This window comes from Rhinopithecus roxellana, chromosome 1 (assembly GCF_007565055.1).
Source record: "Rhinopithecus roxellana isolate Shanxi Qingling chromosome 1, ASM756505v1, whole genome shotgun sequence".
NCBI classification, from domain to species: Eukaryota; Metazoa; Chordata; class Mammalia; order Primates; family Cercopithecidae; genus Rhinopithecus; species Rhinopithecus roxellana.
The window spans coordinates 71778487-71797473 of NC_044549.1; the positions used below are offsets into that span (position 1 = coordinate 71778487).

Consider the following 18987-nt stretch of genomic DNA (forward strand, 5'->3'; position numbering starts at 1 on the left):
ACAGAGGTTACCTCCTACAAAACCTCCCTGGCCGAACTTTTCCCCATGGACACAATGTTTTCCTTCACCAAACATTAACTTGAAGCCAGGGAAAAAGCAAGTCTTGTCCACTTCTGCATGGACCATCAACGGAGCAGTTTCTTCAGAGACTATTCCGTTTTTGTTTTTTTTTTTTTTTTTTTTTTTTTTTTAGTGTTAGAAATCTTTCACTAATTAATCAAGGTTTCACATGAATGCCCATCTTCTACCCGACAGCTGAAGTCATAGAAAGAGGAAAAATACAGAATAGGTTCTACCTAAAGTCTGCCCTGTGGCTATTTAAACAAATACAGAATGACCAAATCTGGACAAAAATGACATATTTAAAATATTCCGTCTATCTCCCCCTCCTTCTGTGAAAGATATCTGAATGCATTTGGCCCATGGCCTGTTACTTTTTTTTTTTTTTGAGGCGGCCAGACTTGGAACACTCAGGAACGCAGACAGACATAGGAATTGCTTAAAAACAAGAAGTTCTCCCACCCTTGTTGGGGCGAACGCGCGAGTCTAACATGGAACCTTTTGGGAAAGAGCCAGCATTGTAACCATGCTCGATGACTTCTCTGGCTTTATAGGGAACAGATGTGATGATAGCAAGGGGCACACATGTGAAATGCCTGGCAGGTACCCCTTCGTGGCTCTACTTACTTCTTGCCATTCCTCTGCCCTCCAAGTGTAGAGGGGACACCGTGGGCCTTGGCAGTCGCGTTCCGACTCCGGTCTGGTGTACGGGTTGCACTCCGTCTCTCTGGCTATTTTATGTGTTCCGATCTGACAGCCCACATGCCTCTGCTGTACGCCTCGGCCACAGGACACAGAGCACTAAGAAGACAGAGGACGTAAGTGGGAGCTTCGGCTCATTTATTTTTGGGGGGCGGGGGGTGTCGAGGGTCACAGAGGAGGGGAATGCACTCCTAATCCAATGACTTTCATAGCTATCACATCGCTCTCTAATTTGCAATGAAAGGGATCCCAGATCATGTCTTAAACTTGGAAACTCACTGCTTATCTTATCCATGCTGGAGAGTGAGGAAGGTGCTCAAGTTTGGAGGAATCCCTCAAGTTAATGAAATTCTTGAAGGATTGAAGAGGTTGATAGAAATCATTATAAAACATTTAGCACAACCTAGAAATAGTGCTGCCATGAGAAATGAAAACTTGAAATGATTTCTATCCTGGAGGATTTGAGATTCATGAAAACTAGAGAGACAGTGTTGTACAAGAAGAATTTCTTGGCAGATTAAAAATATAACCCAAGGAGAGTAAACCACTGAAGATTTTAGGACCTTATAAGTAGAATTATTTTCTCCAGTCTCTTCCTTTTCTTGCTTCTATTCATGGAGATAAGGGAATATTTTTTTAACCACAGAATTCACTAAAGAATTTGTGTCTGTTTACAACCTCAGATGAATATATGAAGAATAAAAGCTGACAGGAAAAACCATTTCCTCGGGCTTAATGTTTTCAGCCCTTGAAAAATATTGTTAATCATGTTGAAACATTTTGTTGACCAAGTTGCAAAACACCATATTAAATCTGCAATTAACTTTCCTCTAAATTAATTTTTTAATAGTTTCCTCATTGCTGGGTTTCATAATCTCACTTATGGCCAGGCCAAGAATTATTGTCTTGATTAACGTTTTGACAGCCAGAAACTAAAGGCAACATTTGGAAAGAATGCCATATTATTACACTTAGCTATTAAAAATTAGTTCCAAATTTTGTGATAGCTCCATCCCCATTTATTGGTCTGGTGTTGAGAAAACAAGCTTAACATACATTAAAGCCATATTCCTAGGAGGAAGTCTCTTAAATAATAGAATCATGCTCTTTCAAACTTGAAAAAATTATTTTCCAATTAACCTGTAGCATCATTCAACTTTCTCTGAGGCTATTAATGGAAATTTACTATCAAGAATCACACCCAAATGGATTCTGCTGAATGTTAATTTTCTCTCCATTTCAGATTTTAAGAAAACAGGTAATTATATTTAGAAGGTAACTTGGTAAAGCATATTGTTTCAGATAAATCTATGCCAGAGAGGAGAACCATATGTTCACATCAAAGCTAGCTGAACAGAAGAAAATATTTTGGATCAACATAGCTACTATTGTTTGGGTTCAACTGTATTAATTGGATTGAATGAGTATGTGACCCACAAGAAACCAGACTTTTAAAGTCATTATGTCCTGGGTGTAATGGGAGGGTTCCTGAACACAAGTGATAACCCTATCTATAGAGAATGGCCATTTAATGCTCATTAGAGCTACATGAATATTTCCTATTGATTACACTGGAAAAGAATGTACTGTAACATGGTAGAGCTACCCCATAAATGACAGAAATGTTCAAATATTATCATCATCAATAAACAACAACCAAAAAGTCTTTTGACTATTTCAATTTGGGGTCTTAAATATAAAAGAGCACATTTCTGGAACAATACATCCAAATAGAAATGCAGAAAGAATATTGTAAACAAATTTGAGTTTGGCATAGGGCTTAAATATATGCAGAATCCCATAATGTTTTAACAACCTAAAGAAAAATGAAAACATATTTAAAGACTTTTAGAATGTATAAGACTATTCAGGCTACTAGATAAATGAAACCTCTTTTTGATGATATTGTAATTGAAAAAATTACTTATGGTTCAATGAAGGCACGGTACTAAGAGCCATAAGTATCCAACATTTAAAAAATCACTTCCTACAGTGTTTGATAATTTTTCAAAAGACAAATTAAGACACAGGAAGGTTCAATTATACAATATGTCACTCTGGCTTCTGATTTTCATGATGTCAAAGCCAGCTTTGAAATACCACATTCAAAAGTTTCTACATGACTTAAGTGCTCACAGCAAGGTACAAGCCTGCCTTTCTGAATAATGCATTCACAGTAATCTTTGCTCAAAATGAGGTGCACTCCATCGGAGTTAGTTTTCTGTGTTCAACTTTTCTTCCTGTGCTGTCTCAAGGGAGGCAACAGTTTGCACACAGAGCTAGCCAGGCTTGCTTGGAATTCTGAGAGATTTGTGCAGGCACCCCCATGAATAAAACAGCATCAGAAAGACCTCTGTGTGACCCTGGAGGCAGTGATGGTGGTGGTATGTGTATGTGTGTGTAAATTCAAGTTTTCTTGTTCTGTTCAGTACACCTTTTAGTTCGTTTGCAGATGAAAACGAACTCTGAATGGCCTCTATTAATGTGCTCCCTCTACAGCCATCATCCCACCACTACAGTCTATTCGTGCAGGTTTGAAAGTAGATGTTTTTCGTTCTGAACTACTGAGCTGGGAGCTATGTTTCATCTCTCTCTATTCCCCACTGTGCAATGCTAGTATGCAGAACTCACCAACTTAAAGGGGGAACTTGATGCTTATTTCCATAGAGAGAAAGAATTTCCATGGAACTTTTGATGTTTAGGGAATCATAATACATACTCGAAAACCTAGAAAAAGTTTTAAAGTACTTTCTTCCAGGATTACTGCTGAAATTATGGTGATGACATTAAAGCAGTGATTAGTTTGAAAAATAACTATATAAACCAACTTTTCTAAGCAATAATAATAATAATACAAACTTTTACTAAGCATTTACTATATGCTAGGCTTTCTATACTAGCATACAGTATATGCTAGTATACTGAGGTATCTCAATTAAATAATTCTTTTTTTGTGTGGGGGTTTTCCTGTGCACTGTAGAAAGTTTAGCAGCATCCCTGGTTTATACCCACCAGAGGCTAGTTGCATTCCTCCTCATTTCCCCCAAAGTTGTGACAAACAAAACTGTCTCTAGACATTCCCAAATGCCCCGTGGGTTACAAAATCACCCCCCAGTTGAAAGCTTAGCTCTAGGCTAAGCATTTTACATAAAAATACCTCTGATACTTCCCAATAAACCTTTTAGGCAGATACTCCATAAACAAATAAAACAAAAAACAGAGATAATCACCCTAACTCAAGTGAAAACAAAACCAAAAACACAAAGTAAAATTTGTCTTAGACAAGGTAGCATAGCTACAGCGAATGTGCATTTGTGATCCCAGTTTTTAAATTGGTGCTAATATGATGCAGTCTTTTGTACTAGGTGAGTGAGGGTGTGGGTGAGAGGCCTGTCTTCAGACAAGTTAATATCAATGCTCATGCTTCAAATAAAAACAAAATAAATGGAAAGCACAAAATACTAAAGCAACTCTGGTTCTCCTCACTGACCACAGGCATATGGCTTCCTTAATTTCTCAAATAACACAAGCCACTCATTTGCCACATTTCTCTATTAAACACTTGAAGGACACTTCAGAATGACACCACAACCCAGCTGCTCTAACTGTAATTATAAGAAAAGTCTTAATCAAGAACGGATGGTATATTCCTAATGTAATTTGCCAGTTTCTATTTCAGCATTAGCACTGAAGATCTTTTAAAAATTAATGCTTACTTCATTGAATGTAAGACAACACTGATTGCAAGACACATCATTATATTTTGTAGCACTAAGAAAGGCAACAAGGGCTGTTAAGGAAATCATGACATTCCATAGTTGGTGAAGCCCATCCTTACCACAAACGTGTTGAACTGTGAAAAAGACCTGCGTCTCAGGACTGATGAATGACTTGATTGAATGAACTCATGAGTGATGACTGTGTTGGTGTGTTACTTTCATTATAATCTGATAATTTATTCTTTTTATTTTTGATCTTTATTTTAAAAACTCTATAGAGATAGGATATGTTAAAAAAGTTTTACTGTGAAATGCTTTTGCATTATGGGAATATAGAGTCTTCACATTTGTCAGTCTGAATCAAGAACTTGATGCTAATTTTTGTCTTAAAAATTCATAGGCATTCCTTAGCTCTTGATTAAAAATATCCAAACAAATTAAATGTAACCTTTTCGGAGAGAGAAAAACCCTTTGAGGCCTTAGTAAGGATAATTCCGCCCCCTTCAAGAAAAGCTGATTTTCTTTACAAATTCAAGATTTCAGAAGACACAGAAGTGAAATATCCACTTTAAATCTCAAAACATCAATACTGGGGGAGAGACTGTAAAGATTACCATGGCTATCATAGTTTCTATCCCAATATTCTATGTATCATATTATCATCAGACCTTTGGATGTGATGAGAAATTAAACCAGTTATTTTTCCTACCTTGAAGACAGGATGACTAGGATGTAACTACTGGCAAAAAACAGAAAGGTCAGATATAAAATCTTCTAAATATTGCTGCAAGTGGACAATCATTACTCTTGCTTAATATCACAGCCTTAGGGATATTCTTGTTTACCATTGGATCATTAGGAAGCCAATAATCCTTAATCATGCAGACCGTCTTTCTCCATTAACCACCAGGTCTGATTATTTTCAGGTACACTTCTAAATTACCCAAATTGAATTTACCCATGCAGTACTTTGTCTTGCCTGCTTTTATAATTCATTTCTACAAATCAGATCAGGACATTATAAGGCTGGCCACAGACCATTATATAACTGTGTTTACTTGCATTTTCTACAAAGGTGACTTGATTTTTCCAAGCAATCATTTTGAACAGGTGCAGTTTTTTCTGGGGAAGCATTCTGATAATCCTATTACCTTATGTTGGCAAAAACTCCCAGGGTTTAAACCTAATCATTTCAGCTTTGTAAGCAATTTTAGGCTTCCCATCAAGATCACACGATGCTGGATTAAAACTCACTCTGTGTTTACCAATAAATACCAAAATATTCTTTTAATTATCCTTTGTGAATATTGGCTTTTAACATGAGCATCACTTATGTGCTCTAAACTTAATATTCAGAGGTAAATACAAATAGATAAGCAGAGGCCAAGGAACATACAAAAGTAACAGATCATGAAAGTCCACAAGAGGACACGCTAATTAGCATGGTATCTTAAATAATGCTAGCTGTGAGATTTTACGTGAATCAAATAGCTCCAAAAAATAAAAGGGATGGAAGTTAACAGATGATAAGGATCACTCAGAAAAACATTAAGAAGGATGATTGGTATGAAATACTGCCTTGAATATGCTCCCTGAAGGAAGGCAAAGGAGGAACTAGCTCTGGCTGGGTACAGATTTTTTTTTTTTAATTGTTAAATTAAAACAAACAAAACCCCTGTGTTTCATTACGATCAAGGCCTTGAGAGGGATGAGGCCACTGCCCTGGGGATTGATGATGGAAGATATGGAGGGCAGTGATGCCAGATCAGGGCATTGAAAATACATTCAGGTTTCTGAAGGAATTTTCCATTAGTCACATTGAAATGGAGGATTCTCAAATCCTCCCCATGTTAATGTAGCTATGACCAAAGCTATTTTGGGGCCTTAAGAATCAAGATTCTAGGCTCTGGAAGAATCCATTCTAGAGTCCGCCAACCTTGAACCTAGATTCCCATCGATTATCTGGAGTCATCTGAATGATTCTCCACTGCATGGAAGCACCAGAAATACAGTAAAACCTCATTGATTCAGATTAGTGGAGAGAAGGAGCAGCATTAAATACAGAATATTTCAAAAGAAATTGAGCCTTATTACTTTTACGTTGGCACCTTCAACCAAACTAAGAAAATGTGCAAGTGTAGAGTTACCAGATCTATTCTAAGGATTTGATATGAATGGCTTTAGTTCACATATCCAGTGTTTATAGATTAAACAGAAGCTTCTAAAGTTCCTGTTTCAAGTTCAACAGGGAAACTCACACCCAGTTCCTGACTAGCTTATGAAATGTTTAGAATTAGTGGAGTCTAACTGTAATCAGTGTCTTGAGTACTCACCCCCTTCTCCATCCCACACACACATCACACTTGCCCAAACAAAATACTACTCGAGAGCCTACTAGATTCAAGACCCCTGCAAAGCACTGGGCATTCACGATTGCATTAAGTCGTCATAAGAGCCAGGTGTAGTAGGCTCAGGAAAACTAAATTACCCAAGGTCATATAGCTGGAAAATAACAGAGAACTCTCCCTCCTGTCCTTCACCTTTTGTAAATAAGCAAACAGGCAGAGGTATTTTCTAACACTTTCTGTTGATAGCCCTTTCTTCAAGAACCTTCAAGGTAAACCAAGACTCAATTTCTGCCAGGTGACCATAGTCAGCTTCAGTGCAGTCTGAATTAGTAGTTTTCTATGTGGTGATAATGCAATGCCATCAGTGAAGTATTAAAGGACTGCTGTGTGCTCCATCTGACCCCTATTTCCACTTAGAATTCACCCTCACAGCCACCCCTAATTATAGGTATTATCCAAAGCTCCAGAGGCTGAAGCCCAATGTCACACAGCTAGTAAGTATCCTGACTACCTAGGTAATGATTCTCCCCTCCCAGTCCCCGAGCTCCCCTCGGTAAAACCAAAACCGTGCATAGAAACACAAGTGAACACACTGGTGTCAGCCACGTGGCCAAAAGTAAGGAAGCAGTCAGTAGAGGAGAAGCATTGCTCACCTGACTCCAAGCGCCAGCTTTCCATTTGGGGCATCTTCCTCCTCGGCACTTTCTGTGCCCATGTGGCTTAGCCAGGTGTTTACAGTAATCACTTTCTAAATGGCTTCCATCTTTTGCCATGCAGTAAACATTTCGTTGTTTATGCCCTCGACCACAAGAGACAGAACACTGCAATATAAAGCAATGGCAAGGTTGTTGTTGTTTTTTAATCACATGGAGTTTGAGAAAAAACCTGTGTTGTGAGATGTTAAGACAATGCCTAACAAGAGTTACCATTCCCCTCTTTTACAGCACCAGTTTGGATAATATCTCAAGGCTTAATAGGGAAGGAAGGTGGCATTGAAAAAAAAATATCCATAGCATTACAGCAGCAATCCTGTGTGGCATTTTGGCTCACTCAAGAGTGTGGGTAAATCCTGATCATTGGCGCCAAAAATAAAGCTCATGAACCTGAAATTACCATGAAGTTCTGATTTTAGGAAGTCCTACTATGAAATAGTGAGATATTTCTTCAACAAAATGCCTTGTGATTCACTGACTGGGATAAAGGTGCATTTCTAAAATACAACTATGTTCAATTTCTTCATTAAATGATTTAAGAATAAAACTCTTCAACCGTTTTCCAGAGGATAAGCTCTAGTCCATTGGGAAGAGGTGAAAAAGGCATGTTAGAAACTGAAAGGTAAGCTAGCAGGTAAGTCTGTGCCAATTTTGGGAGGGAGGCATTACCTTTCAACTTTGATCTGCAGATTCACTGGACTGTTTTAAATGTGACCTTGTCTGACCACATCTGAGAAACTTGACTTTGATTTCAGATTAGGTTTCTCAGAAAGGTTTAGGAATCAAAGTGCCCATGGAGTCGGGACAAAAATTTGATATGACAGCTTTTTGTAAAACAGGCAAGAGACTGGCCCCAGTGAGTGTGCTGAGATATGCAATGTCCATTGCCTCATTAGTGATTACAGAAGTCATTACCACTCGGATCATAAGCTGCTGGCTCAGGTTTTCAAGACACATTATTTCCCAATATAATGGTCTTGCTTTTTAGAGGGAAATGAGTTTAAGAATGAAGAACAAAATGTGAAAACGCAATGAAAACAGATTTCAAGTGTCACTTCCTTCTATTCAATATTTCTTATTTCCCCCACTAACTTTGTGATTCTGTTAAATTACCAACATGCCCTTTTATGCCTAATAAATAGCACCATGTGAAACATGTAGCCTCATATTAATTCAGCCACTATTACCAAGCATGCTCACAGTTATCCATTCATAAATGTACCAGACATGTTTTTCTAGTAAACACAAACCACTATAAAATTTTCAATAGTTGCTCATAGAGAAATGTAAAGTACGCATATTAATACATTTGGCTTTACTTTTTTTAACTTTAGGAGGTAAAAATATTGCTGTTTTCATTTGGGCTCTAATTTTATGAATATTATGATTTGGAGTAGTCATTCTGAAAATCTTAATAGAGTATACAGGATGGAAGGAAGGCACCCAACTTGAAATATCTATACCAAAACAAAAATATTCATCATTCAGCCTATAGTGTTTGATCTATGTAAAGACTTTGCGATACAATTCTAGAAGGCTTTTAGAATGAAGTTCCTAGAAGTATCTCCACAAACTCTAAAAGTGGACTGATGACTTGCACACAGATAATCCCTATTAATAGTGACCTATTTTAATATTTTAAAGTGTTTCTCCAAAAAAATAATAAGGGTTCAATTGAATTCGGAATGAATTCATTTATTTATGCGACAAACATTTATAGAGCACCTACTATGTTCCAGAAATTATGGAAAGTACTAGAAATATAGCGATAAACAAAACTGACAAGTCTCTACCTTCATGGAGCTTACAGACCAGTGAGGGAAACTGACATTACTTAAGTGATGACAAAAATAAATATATGGTTATTCATTGAGATAAGTACTAGGAAACAGGCTGGAGTGGTTGGAAGAGGGCTCACTGAGGGGCTTCCTGGGGTCAGGCAGCAAAGCTATGAACTACAATTATGAGTTTGGATTTTATTCTGCACAAGATGAAAAATCACTGAAGAGTTTCAAGTCAGAGTAAGACATGGTCTGATTTTTGTTTCAAAAAATTTACTTTGTTGAGTAGAGCCCAAATGGGAATACAGTGTGAGTGGAAATGAGAAACTGACTCAGGAATGCTCGGATAGGGGAAGTTGGTGGATTTAAGATGTATTTTTTTTTTTGAAGTAGAAATGATGGATCTACTCTAGGGTGGAGAGGAAAGGGCAGTATCAGGGATAACTTTCAGGTTTCTGCTTTGGGCCACTGGATAGACAGTGATAACACTTACAGAGATAGGGAAAACTGGGAGATACAGCATTGGGAATCAAAGATACATTTATTTCTAGGAAATGAGTTAAACTTAAAGGATATAGAATCATTGGGTGGTAAAATTTGCTTGACTAGGGTGAAGAAACACAGTTGTGTTAGAGTAATCAAATGAACATGGGTGACCTTAACACAAGTCTATCTGTAGGGATACTCATTTCAATATACAAATAGTCCAAACAAGCTGTCTCTTAATATATAAGGGAAAAGAGAGTTGTTAGAAATATTAATTTAGCAATCTACTCTGGTCATCAGAAGGTACAGCCTAAAAGTTGGCAACAATCTGTAGAGGAAGAATTGGAAAAGGTACAACTCTCTCACATTTATGAGCCAGGCACTACCCTAAGACTTTATATGCATCATCTAATTTAATCATCCCAATAATCCAGTGAAACTCAGTAATAGAGATAGGTACTATTAGTGGAGACCATTGGTGTTTTCAGAATGGCATAACTGCAATGCTTTATACAGTGCTTCCCACATGACTTCAACACAAATCAATACATTTCTGTTGGCAACAATAACAGCACAATGAAAAATAGTTAAATTATCACCAACCTTACTGATAAAAATTTATCTGAGGTATAACTGACATCTATTGCTCATGGAATGAAGATGGATGAAGTAGTTTCTAAATACAATGCCTTATCTTTTTACTGTCTGGACTAGCTGCAACCTACCCATTCCAGTGTTTTGATTTTGTTTTTAAATTTGGGGACTTGACCGGAATTGAGTCGGAAAAAACAATGAAGCACTCGCCACACGTATTATTTGCCTAATGTTGTTAAGATCTAAAGGCAATTAGGAAATTCTCAAGGTATCTAATCTGATAGCAAACACTCTTCTTTTAATGCTTTCTAACTTACCAATGAAGAAAGGCAGCTGCTCGTGGAAATGTTCAAATCTAACAGGTTTATTAATGGGTCTACTATGATTTGATAGAGGGGCTGTCATTTTGATAATCAAATAAACACAAGTTTCAGCTCTTACATTCTGAGGAACATTTCCATCTGATCATTTCCAGTCCTTTCTCAGGCACTGACTTTTACATCACCATGTGTCACTGAGACATAATGGTTAAATTTAGTGCGTCACCTAGTACATGCTGTATATTGGTTACACATCTGACAAGTTCTTGCTCTAGGGAATATTTAGTTCCTCAAATTCACAGCCAAAAAGCCTCCTAGTTTGCCAATAGGACTCTCACATTTTTTTCTTGGGAAACAACCCAACTTTGTGTAACAGAATGATTTTCCTCCCAACTTTGAGCAAGACTCCCAGACAATGTAATCTCTGCTTGTTACTTAGCAGCACCAAGATCAGCATCCCAAGTGCTTGGGTATTCAGGCTTTTGTTTTTGTGAGGTGGTTTGAAGGGGATGTTGAAATGTGGCATTTTGTTCAGATGTTGTGATAAAACTTTTCACTAATTAAGGTCTAAGTGCTTGAAATCCTTGCATTTCAATTTATCTGGTGGAAAGGAAACTTAAGACATGGGCTGTCTGTTCTTAACCTCTATCGATGGCTCGCTCTCAAGCAGTAGCACTGGATATGGTGCAGACGAATTTGGGTTTGGTGTGCTGTCTCTGGTTTTAGGGGTGCCCCACATTGGTCCTTTCACTTATACGGAGGAACATGGTTTCTTAGTTATTGAGAAGCCAGAAAACAGCCCTGGTGTGTCTGCCTGAATGAGAAGGGCTGGAGAACTAAAGAGAATGGGATCCCTGGGGTTGTCAAGGCTGCCAAGAACCTGGACATCCAAAAGAAGATGAATTTCTACACAGAGCTGCTAAAGATACCATAAGGAACCAAAAAGGAATAAGAAGGGGAAGGTGGAGGTCAGAGATGTACACAGGATCTGGCCAGAAGGAGACTTCTGGGTGGGGGTGGAAGATGCTGGGGCTTAGAAAAATCAGGGGCGGCCGGGTGCAGTGGCTCACGCCTGTAATCCCAGCACTTTGGGAGGCCAAGGCAGGCGGATCACAAGGTCAAGAGATCAGGACCATCCTAGCCAACATGGTGAAATACTTTCTCTACTAAAAGTACAAAAATTAGCTGGGCATGGTGGCATGCATCTGTAGTTTTAGCTACTCAGGAGGCTGAGGAAGGAGAATCGCTTGAAACTGGGAGGTGGAGGTTGCAGTGAGCCGAGATCCTCCACTGCACTCCAGCCTGGTGACAGTGCAAGTGAGACTCCGTCTAAAAAAAAAAAAAAAAAAGAAAGAAAAGAAAAAAGAAAAAGCAGGGGCTTAGAAATAGCACTAGAAGGGGATTGAATGAGGACCAGGATTGCCTGAGTTATGGCAGATGCCCGCTATGCAAGGACTAATGGATGGGCCAGGGGGACAGCCCTAGCACAGTGTCTGGGCACAGTTCTATGTATCTAGGTGATTCCCATCTCCAAGTGGTCTGGATCGAAGAGAAAATCTGTATACATGAAATATGAAATGGGGGTACTGACCAACTAGTCCATATTTCCAACCACAGGACTGGCTGACAGCAGGGGAGAAATAACAAGCACTGAAAGGCCAAGAGAAATGTCATATACTAGAACCTATTACCAAGTTGTCAAGGCTCTTCTGATCTAAGGATTTTTGACAACAGATGGCTAACCATCACTCAGATAGGTGTTTTGAGACAGGAGATTGAATGAATTACTATTCAAGGTCTTTCCCTTGTGAGTCTACAGACTATGAGAATAACATTTAAATTACTTCATTTAAAAAATGTTCAGTTGTATCTGTTCATACAACAACACGCTCTTCTTGATTCTACTCTCATTTTAACTTTAACAAAACATAAAATCACAGCTCATCTGGAAAGCATGTCATCAGAAAGGATGCAACGTGTATGCCCAAGGTTCAGGACTGCCTTTGCCAATTATAGTGACAAATGAAGTGAATACTGCCTGGGCGTCACACTGTTGGGGGAAGCAAAGGAGATGCCAGCCTGTACCTATTGTTCCACTGAAGAAAGACTATGAGCACAAGGATATAGATTTAGTGATCAAAGTTTCAAACGTTGCTTAGTGGAAGGCCTGGAAAACCATGTGGGACTTACCACATGGAAAAAAGATAGTAGCTGCAACTCACACATGTTTACTTGCTGCTTTCCACACTGTAGTCAGTCAGCAAATATTTATGGAAATGAATGAACATATGAAAGCTATAGCCATCACAGCGGTGTACTATAAAGCAAATGTCATGTTTTTGTAAAGGTCGGAAAGAAAGAACCACCTGGAATCCGACTTATAGTGCTAACACTGAACACATTTGGCACAAGTTATTTAGATTCAAAAAGGCCACCCCAAGGGCACTCTCTTTCAGTCTGAGCAGAACTCCTGAAAATCATACTAGCTACCTTTCATTGTGTTCTTATTATGAGCAGGATACTGGGCTAAAGAACATTGGCTTCTCTCATTTAATTCCAGCAGCAGTCTGGTGGCTCAGGCGCTATTAGGATTTTTTTTTTATCGATAAGGAGACTGAGGGTCAAAGAGGTGATGTCACTTGCCCAGGGTCACAGCACCTGGAAGGAGGAGAGTTAGGCTTTAAATACAGCATGGGCTGGTCACTCTGGTTCATGACTTTAATCCCAGAATTTTGGGAGGCAGAGGTGGGAGGATCGCTTGAACCCAGGAGTTTGAGACCAGCCTGGGCAATGACAAGACCCCATCTCTACAGAAAAAAAAAAAACAAAAAAATAAAAAAAAGAGAAAGAAAAATTAGCTGGGCATCGTGCATGGCTATTGTTCCAACTGCTTGGGTGACTGAGGTAGGAACATTGATTGAGCCTAGGAGTTTGGGGTTAGTGAGCTATGACTGTGCTACTGCACTCCAACCTGGTTGACAGGGCAAGAAACACACACATACACACACACACACACACACACACACACACACCCCAACCACTTTAATCCTTAAGTTACACTGGAAAAATGGCCTGGTTAAGACAACCAGTTGCTCACCTCTACTTATACCCATGGCAACAACAGAAAGCAAGGACCTCAAGAAATGTGTCTTAAGACTATTTTAGAGTTGCCTGATTCCTCAGTCTCCCAGGAAGAGTAGCTATGCAATGTTAATAGTTCTGACTTTAATACCTTTTCTCACAACACCTTTAGTGCCTGTGAAGAAAGACAGTACAAAAAGCAAACATACAATCCCATAAATAAAGGGCCACATTTCCCCTTGGCTGAAGTGACACTACTTTTCTCTTGGCCATTTTTCAAGGTTTATTAACTCTTTGAGGCCTACCAGATGCCACATAGTAAATTACTATTTCCATTGATGGGTGAATGCTCTTTACATGGTCAAGAAGCGAAGGCTGCAGGTTGTAAATTTTGGCCCCCTGGCAATTCACCAAGGAAAAATCTCTTGAATGTTCAATCTGCAGGGCATCTCAAAGATTATCCTGTCCATCTATTTATTTTACAAATTCAAGACTAGAGAAAAGGAGACACGTTGTGCTCAAGGTCACACAGCAGGGAAGGAGAAAATGCAGGCTGAAGAAGCTTCTGTCCCTAGTACAGAATGCTATTTGGTTTCAGTTGCAATGGAGGCCTGGGGCTAGGTTCTGGTGCTGTTCAAAAACCAGAGCTAACCACGCACTCTGATTCTTTCTCATTCCCAAGCAAGAGTGTAACAACCTCTTGTTCCAAAGCAACCAGTGAAGAGCAAATTCCAAGGGGTGGCTGTGCTTGGGTGCTGCCAACACAGGAAATGGCAGCTGGGGTGGTGGGGAGGGTGTATGTCTTCATTTTGCTCTAAAATGTTGCAAAGGTTTGAGAGTCAGACAGATCTGGGCCGCAATCCTACCTGTCATTTTACCAAGGTGCCACTAGGGGCAAGTGACTTCACCTCTCTCAGCTCAGATTTGTTCTCTGTAAGATGGGAGAATAGTAGTATCTGTACCCAATGTCATTGTGCTACAATTAAATGAGACAATGCACGCAAAGCTCTTTGTGTTTCAGCCAGACAGCATACAAATGGTACATTTTTTTTGGCATCATCACTACTATTATTTCTATTCAGTGGACTCTTAGAATATCTCTTAACACCAAGTTTAAAAGGTGAGTTTAACAAAAATATTTGTTAACTAATGGAGTCCAACATTCTAACAGAGGCATGGATAGGTAAAGGTAGGACTTTGGCAAGATCTCATCCCCGTAAACGGGCAAAGTGCTTTTCTCTCCAAAGGTCCCAGAGAAATCAATCCACAGAGCAGTCATACATGTTGATGATTTCTTCCATAGTGCCTTTTTCTCTCTTAGAGACTATTACTTATCAATATTGTCTCTTCTCACCAGAGCAAGGAGAAGAAAGATGCTATATCTGAATGCCACATCCCCTTTCTCCTCCATCATTCCCTGCTTACACTTATTTTTTCTCAAGAACTCCTGCGTTTCTCCCTTGTCTTTTGTTATGCCATTTCTTTAAATGTCCTGAGTCACAGAAGCAGCATCAATGATAACCATTACGGAATCCACAGTCACTCACTTCCCTGCCACGCCCTGCTCTGCTGTGAGAGTTGTCACACAGTCCTTTGTCAAAAAACGTATCTCCTTATTGGCAACGAACCCACCTAGGGGAGGTTTTACAGGCTTCTCACAAAATGAGAATGGCTCTGAACAGTGGCAGTGACAACCAAAATACTGAGGAAGAAGGGAGAGAAAGCTTTACCAGGAAACAAGGGCTGTGACTTCAGGGCGGAAAGCCAGTGTTGACAAGGCCTGCCTGATGGCTGTTTATGTCTGGGACCACCCTGGCACTTATTACCATGAAAAGGAGCTGAGAGTGCCTGAGATTGGCAGGGAACACCAAGGAAGAAAGCGGATGTGGGAGTCACGGTCATCCCAGCCGGATGGGGCATTAGGCCATCCTCCTGTCCCCACTGCCCCCCAACACTCCAGCCTTTGCAATGCTACAAAGGTCTAAGAAAAGGAACCAAGATTCACATGTCAACTCTTGGAGCACAGTCGAAGGCTGCTGTCAATATGAGAACCAAGTAGGTGGCCCTGCATATGCTTAGTAAGGGAGATGCAGGGCCAGGCAAATAAAGGGAGACAGCGAGGGGCTCACACCTTCCATTCCCACCCCATCGCCCCCAGGAATATGGGGGACAGGGCTCTCCAGTTCCCCAACCTTTGATCTCACAATGTAACAACTTCATATTAGAAGGGAAAATAAATTTCAACATTAAATATAGCAGTATATGAAATTAGTTATACAAGCTATGAAACCCAAATTGGGCTCTTTTTGTTGTGCAAGAGTGGAAATATTTTACAGTTGGTTTCCCCATCAAGAAAGCAACAAAAACCAAGGAAATCGACAAATGTAGCACCTGGCGAATTCTATCGTGGCTATATCCAGGGATACCCTGGAGAACTGAAGACAATAATCACCAGGCAGTGTTACCTCTCATGGGGGTAACAGGGCTCCATTACCCAGTGATTCCTCATTCCCAAACACATTGCCTGTTTCTGTAGGACTTCTTTTCCCTTTCAAGGTTTACTACACTGCCCTGCAAATGATTGTTTGTAACCTGACATCAGCAGAATAATGATGTTCACATTTTTCAGGAAAGAGGTGAAGATAATACGAGGACCCACTCTGTGCCTGCCATGGGATTATTTATGAAAGCCATCTGGAAGACAGGGAGGGCAGTGGGTGAGAGATTTGTTCCAGAGGTGAGTGAAGTTGTGTCTGATTAAGTAATTGGTGGGAAAGCTATGACTGGTAGGAACAGTGACCAAAGTTTCTTGGTACTGTCAAGGTAGACTGTGATTGAAGGCCTGGACTGGAGAGTCCAAGGCTACCTGGAGATATCAGTCTGCTAGGAGATGACAGTGCTGGGGCAGACCCACTTGACATGATTTATGCTACTGTCAAAAGCAGTCAGGGGACAGAGCTGGCAAGCTTCAGCCACCCTCTGAAATGCTTCTATAGAGAAGCGATCCATGTACCTAACCAATGTGTGCCCCCCGGATCTTGTCCTCGTCCCAAAGAACTATCTATGTGTCAACAAGTCATTTAAGAGACACCGGGACACAGTTCATTCCATTGCTTCCTCCAGTCTTGCTTTCTCTGACTGTCTAGCTCTTCCTCTGTAAGCTCGATGTGAAAGGAGCATCTTTACAGGCCAGCATGTCAGGTAGACCATCCTGAAAATTTTATAACATTTTTTGGGGAGCAGCTTATGTTATTAATTTACTTGTGGGTAGATATTAATGCCAATTCCAGAACTAAGATGTGCATATGTGTCTGAGCCTGTATCCAGAGAAATGTATCTCAACAGCAGGGATAAAGGTCATTTTAACCATTATCGAATTAGATGCTCATCCTCCAATTTAGCATTGCTCTATCGGGAGTTTGGACAGCACACAGTCGCTCTCAATATGCATTATTCAAATCCTTTGTGGCTTTTCTTGTCTCCTTTTCCTGCCTTCCCTTTGGTTAAAAAAAAAAAAAAAAGGCTCAAAAGTACCACTATGAAAGGATGGGATGAGAAGAAATAACCAGAGAAAATGTAAATGGCTCACAACACGGAAGACTTGGCATTTTCAAAGGCTAAAATTATGTTTGATAGTTTTCTGCAAATTCAAATGATTACTACACTACTCTGAGATGTATTCAGATGGAAATCAAAAGATCAAGGCAGAAGGGTGTAGTAGCTATGAACACAGTGTTAGGACAGTCAGACCTGGTCTGACTGGAGATATCTTTCTTTATTATTTTTTGCAAGATACTTAACCACTGCAAGCATCTATATTCAATTCTGTTTAACAGAGATATGAAATGATGATGCCTACGTATCTCAAACTTAACATGTTCAAAACAGAAGTCCTGATCTTCCTCCACAAATCTGTTCTTCCTGTAGGCTTCCCCCATTTTAACTGGTGGCAACTCCATCCTTTCACCTGTCCAGTCCATAAAACTTGGGAGTCATTTTGACCCCTTTCTGACTTTTGCACCCCATAGTCAAACTCTCAGCTAATCCTTTGGCACTATCTCAAAAATTCTTCTGAATCCTACCACTTCTTACCACTTCCCTTGTGACCACTGTCATGTGAGCAATGCTTTCTCTCATCTGAGTTACTACAATGGTCTTACCACTTCCATCTGTGTTCCTCCTGTACCCTCTGCTAAATTCAGAAGCCACAGTGAACCTTTAAAAGCAAATTCATGTTCCTACTTAGTGCCTCCACCCACCCTTTCACTGCCAGTCCCTTCCTATCTCACTCAAAGTGAAAACAAAAACTCCTTCCAATAGGCTAACCCTCCTTCCTCTCCTTGCCCAACAGTCTGCCTTCATGTTCGTCTCCCTCAGTTTCATCTGTAATTTCCTATCCTATCATTCACACTCTCTCTTCTAGCCACACTAGTCTCTTTGCTATCACTAAGAGATGCCTGGTGTATTCTTGCTTTCAGGCCTTAACCTGTAATACTCTTTTCCCAGATACTCACATGGCTTGCTTTTGTATTTTCCCCTATCTTTGCTCAAATGTCACTTTCGTAATGAAGACTTCCCTAAACCGCCTTTAAATTAATTTAATTAAGTTCTAATTTAATTTAATCTAATTCCCACCTACTCTTCCATACTATCTCCTATCCCCCTTCCCTAATTTATTTTTATCTATGGCAATTGCCATCCTTTTTCATAATATATATTTGACTTTTTTGTTTTGTTTGTGATTTGTAGCTTGTCTCCACTCCCCCACTAGAATAAAAGCGTAATGAGTTCAAAGGTTTTTTTGTGTTTTTTCACTCCTATATCTGAAATGCCTAGAATGGTACCTGGTTTGTAAAAAACACTCAAACATTTATGGAATGTACAAATGAATTCATGAAACAAGTGAATAAATAGTATCTAATAGAACCTAGAACCACTTATCTCACAAGAATAAAGATTAAGTAAACATTCTGCACAATGCTTAGTTTATTGTTAGAACCAAATAAATAACGATTGTTGTCTCCTGTTTCTTATATCCATTCAGTCCAAAAAGAGCCACATATTCCTGTGGTTTAATATTTAACTCATATCTACAGAACTAAATGCACAGGGGACATCTAAAGGGAAAATTATCTGAGAATATCATGTAAAACAAGCAGAAGCTAGGAACTCAGAATACTACA

General features: G+C 39.5%; 1 protein-coding gene and 1 long non-coding RNA gene across 6 annotated transcripts in view; one reads left to right on the forward strand and one right to left on the reverse strand.

The window, feature by feature from the left end:
* ADAMTS9 (ADAM metallopeptidase with thrombospondin type 1 motif 9) overlaps positions 1-18987 on the reverse strand; it is a 177751-nt gene that overhangs the window by 48476 nt on the left and 110288 nt on the right. For 2 of the 3 annotated variants that reach the window (XM_010360865.2, XM_010360864.2), the window contains 2 exons: positions 7483-7650; positions 688-861 (listed from right to left, as the gene is read on the reverse strand). In XM_010360865.2, coding sequence (XP_010359167.1) covers positions 688-861; positions 7483-7650 — 342 coding nt within the window. The remainder of the gene's footprint in view (positions 1-687; positions 862-7482; positions 7651-18987) is intronic. The other variant, XM_010360866.2, reaches the window with a different exon arrangement.
* Positions 744-18987, forward strand: part of LOC104660497 — a 32876-nt gene continuing 14632 nt past the window's right edge. For 2 of the 3 annotated variants that reach the window (XR_004055021.1, XR_747714.2), the window contains exons 1-3: positions 744-878; positions 7774-8176; positions 16434-16541. This is a non-coding gene — a long non-coding RNA (uncharacterized LOC104660497). The remainder of the gene's footprint in view (positions 879-7773; positions 8177-16433; positions 16542-18987) is intronic. The other variant, XR_004055015.1, reaches the window with a different exon arrangement.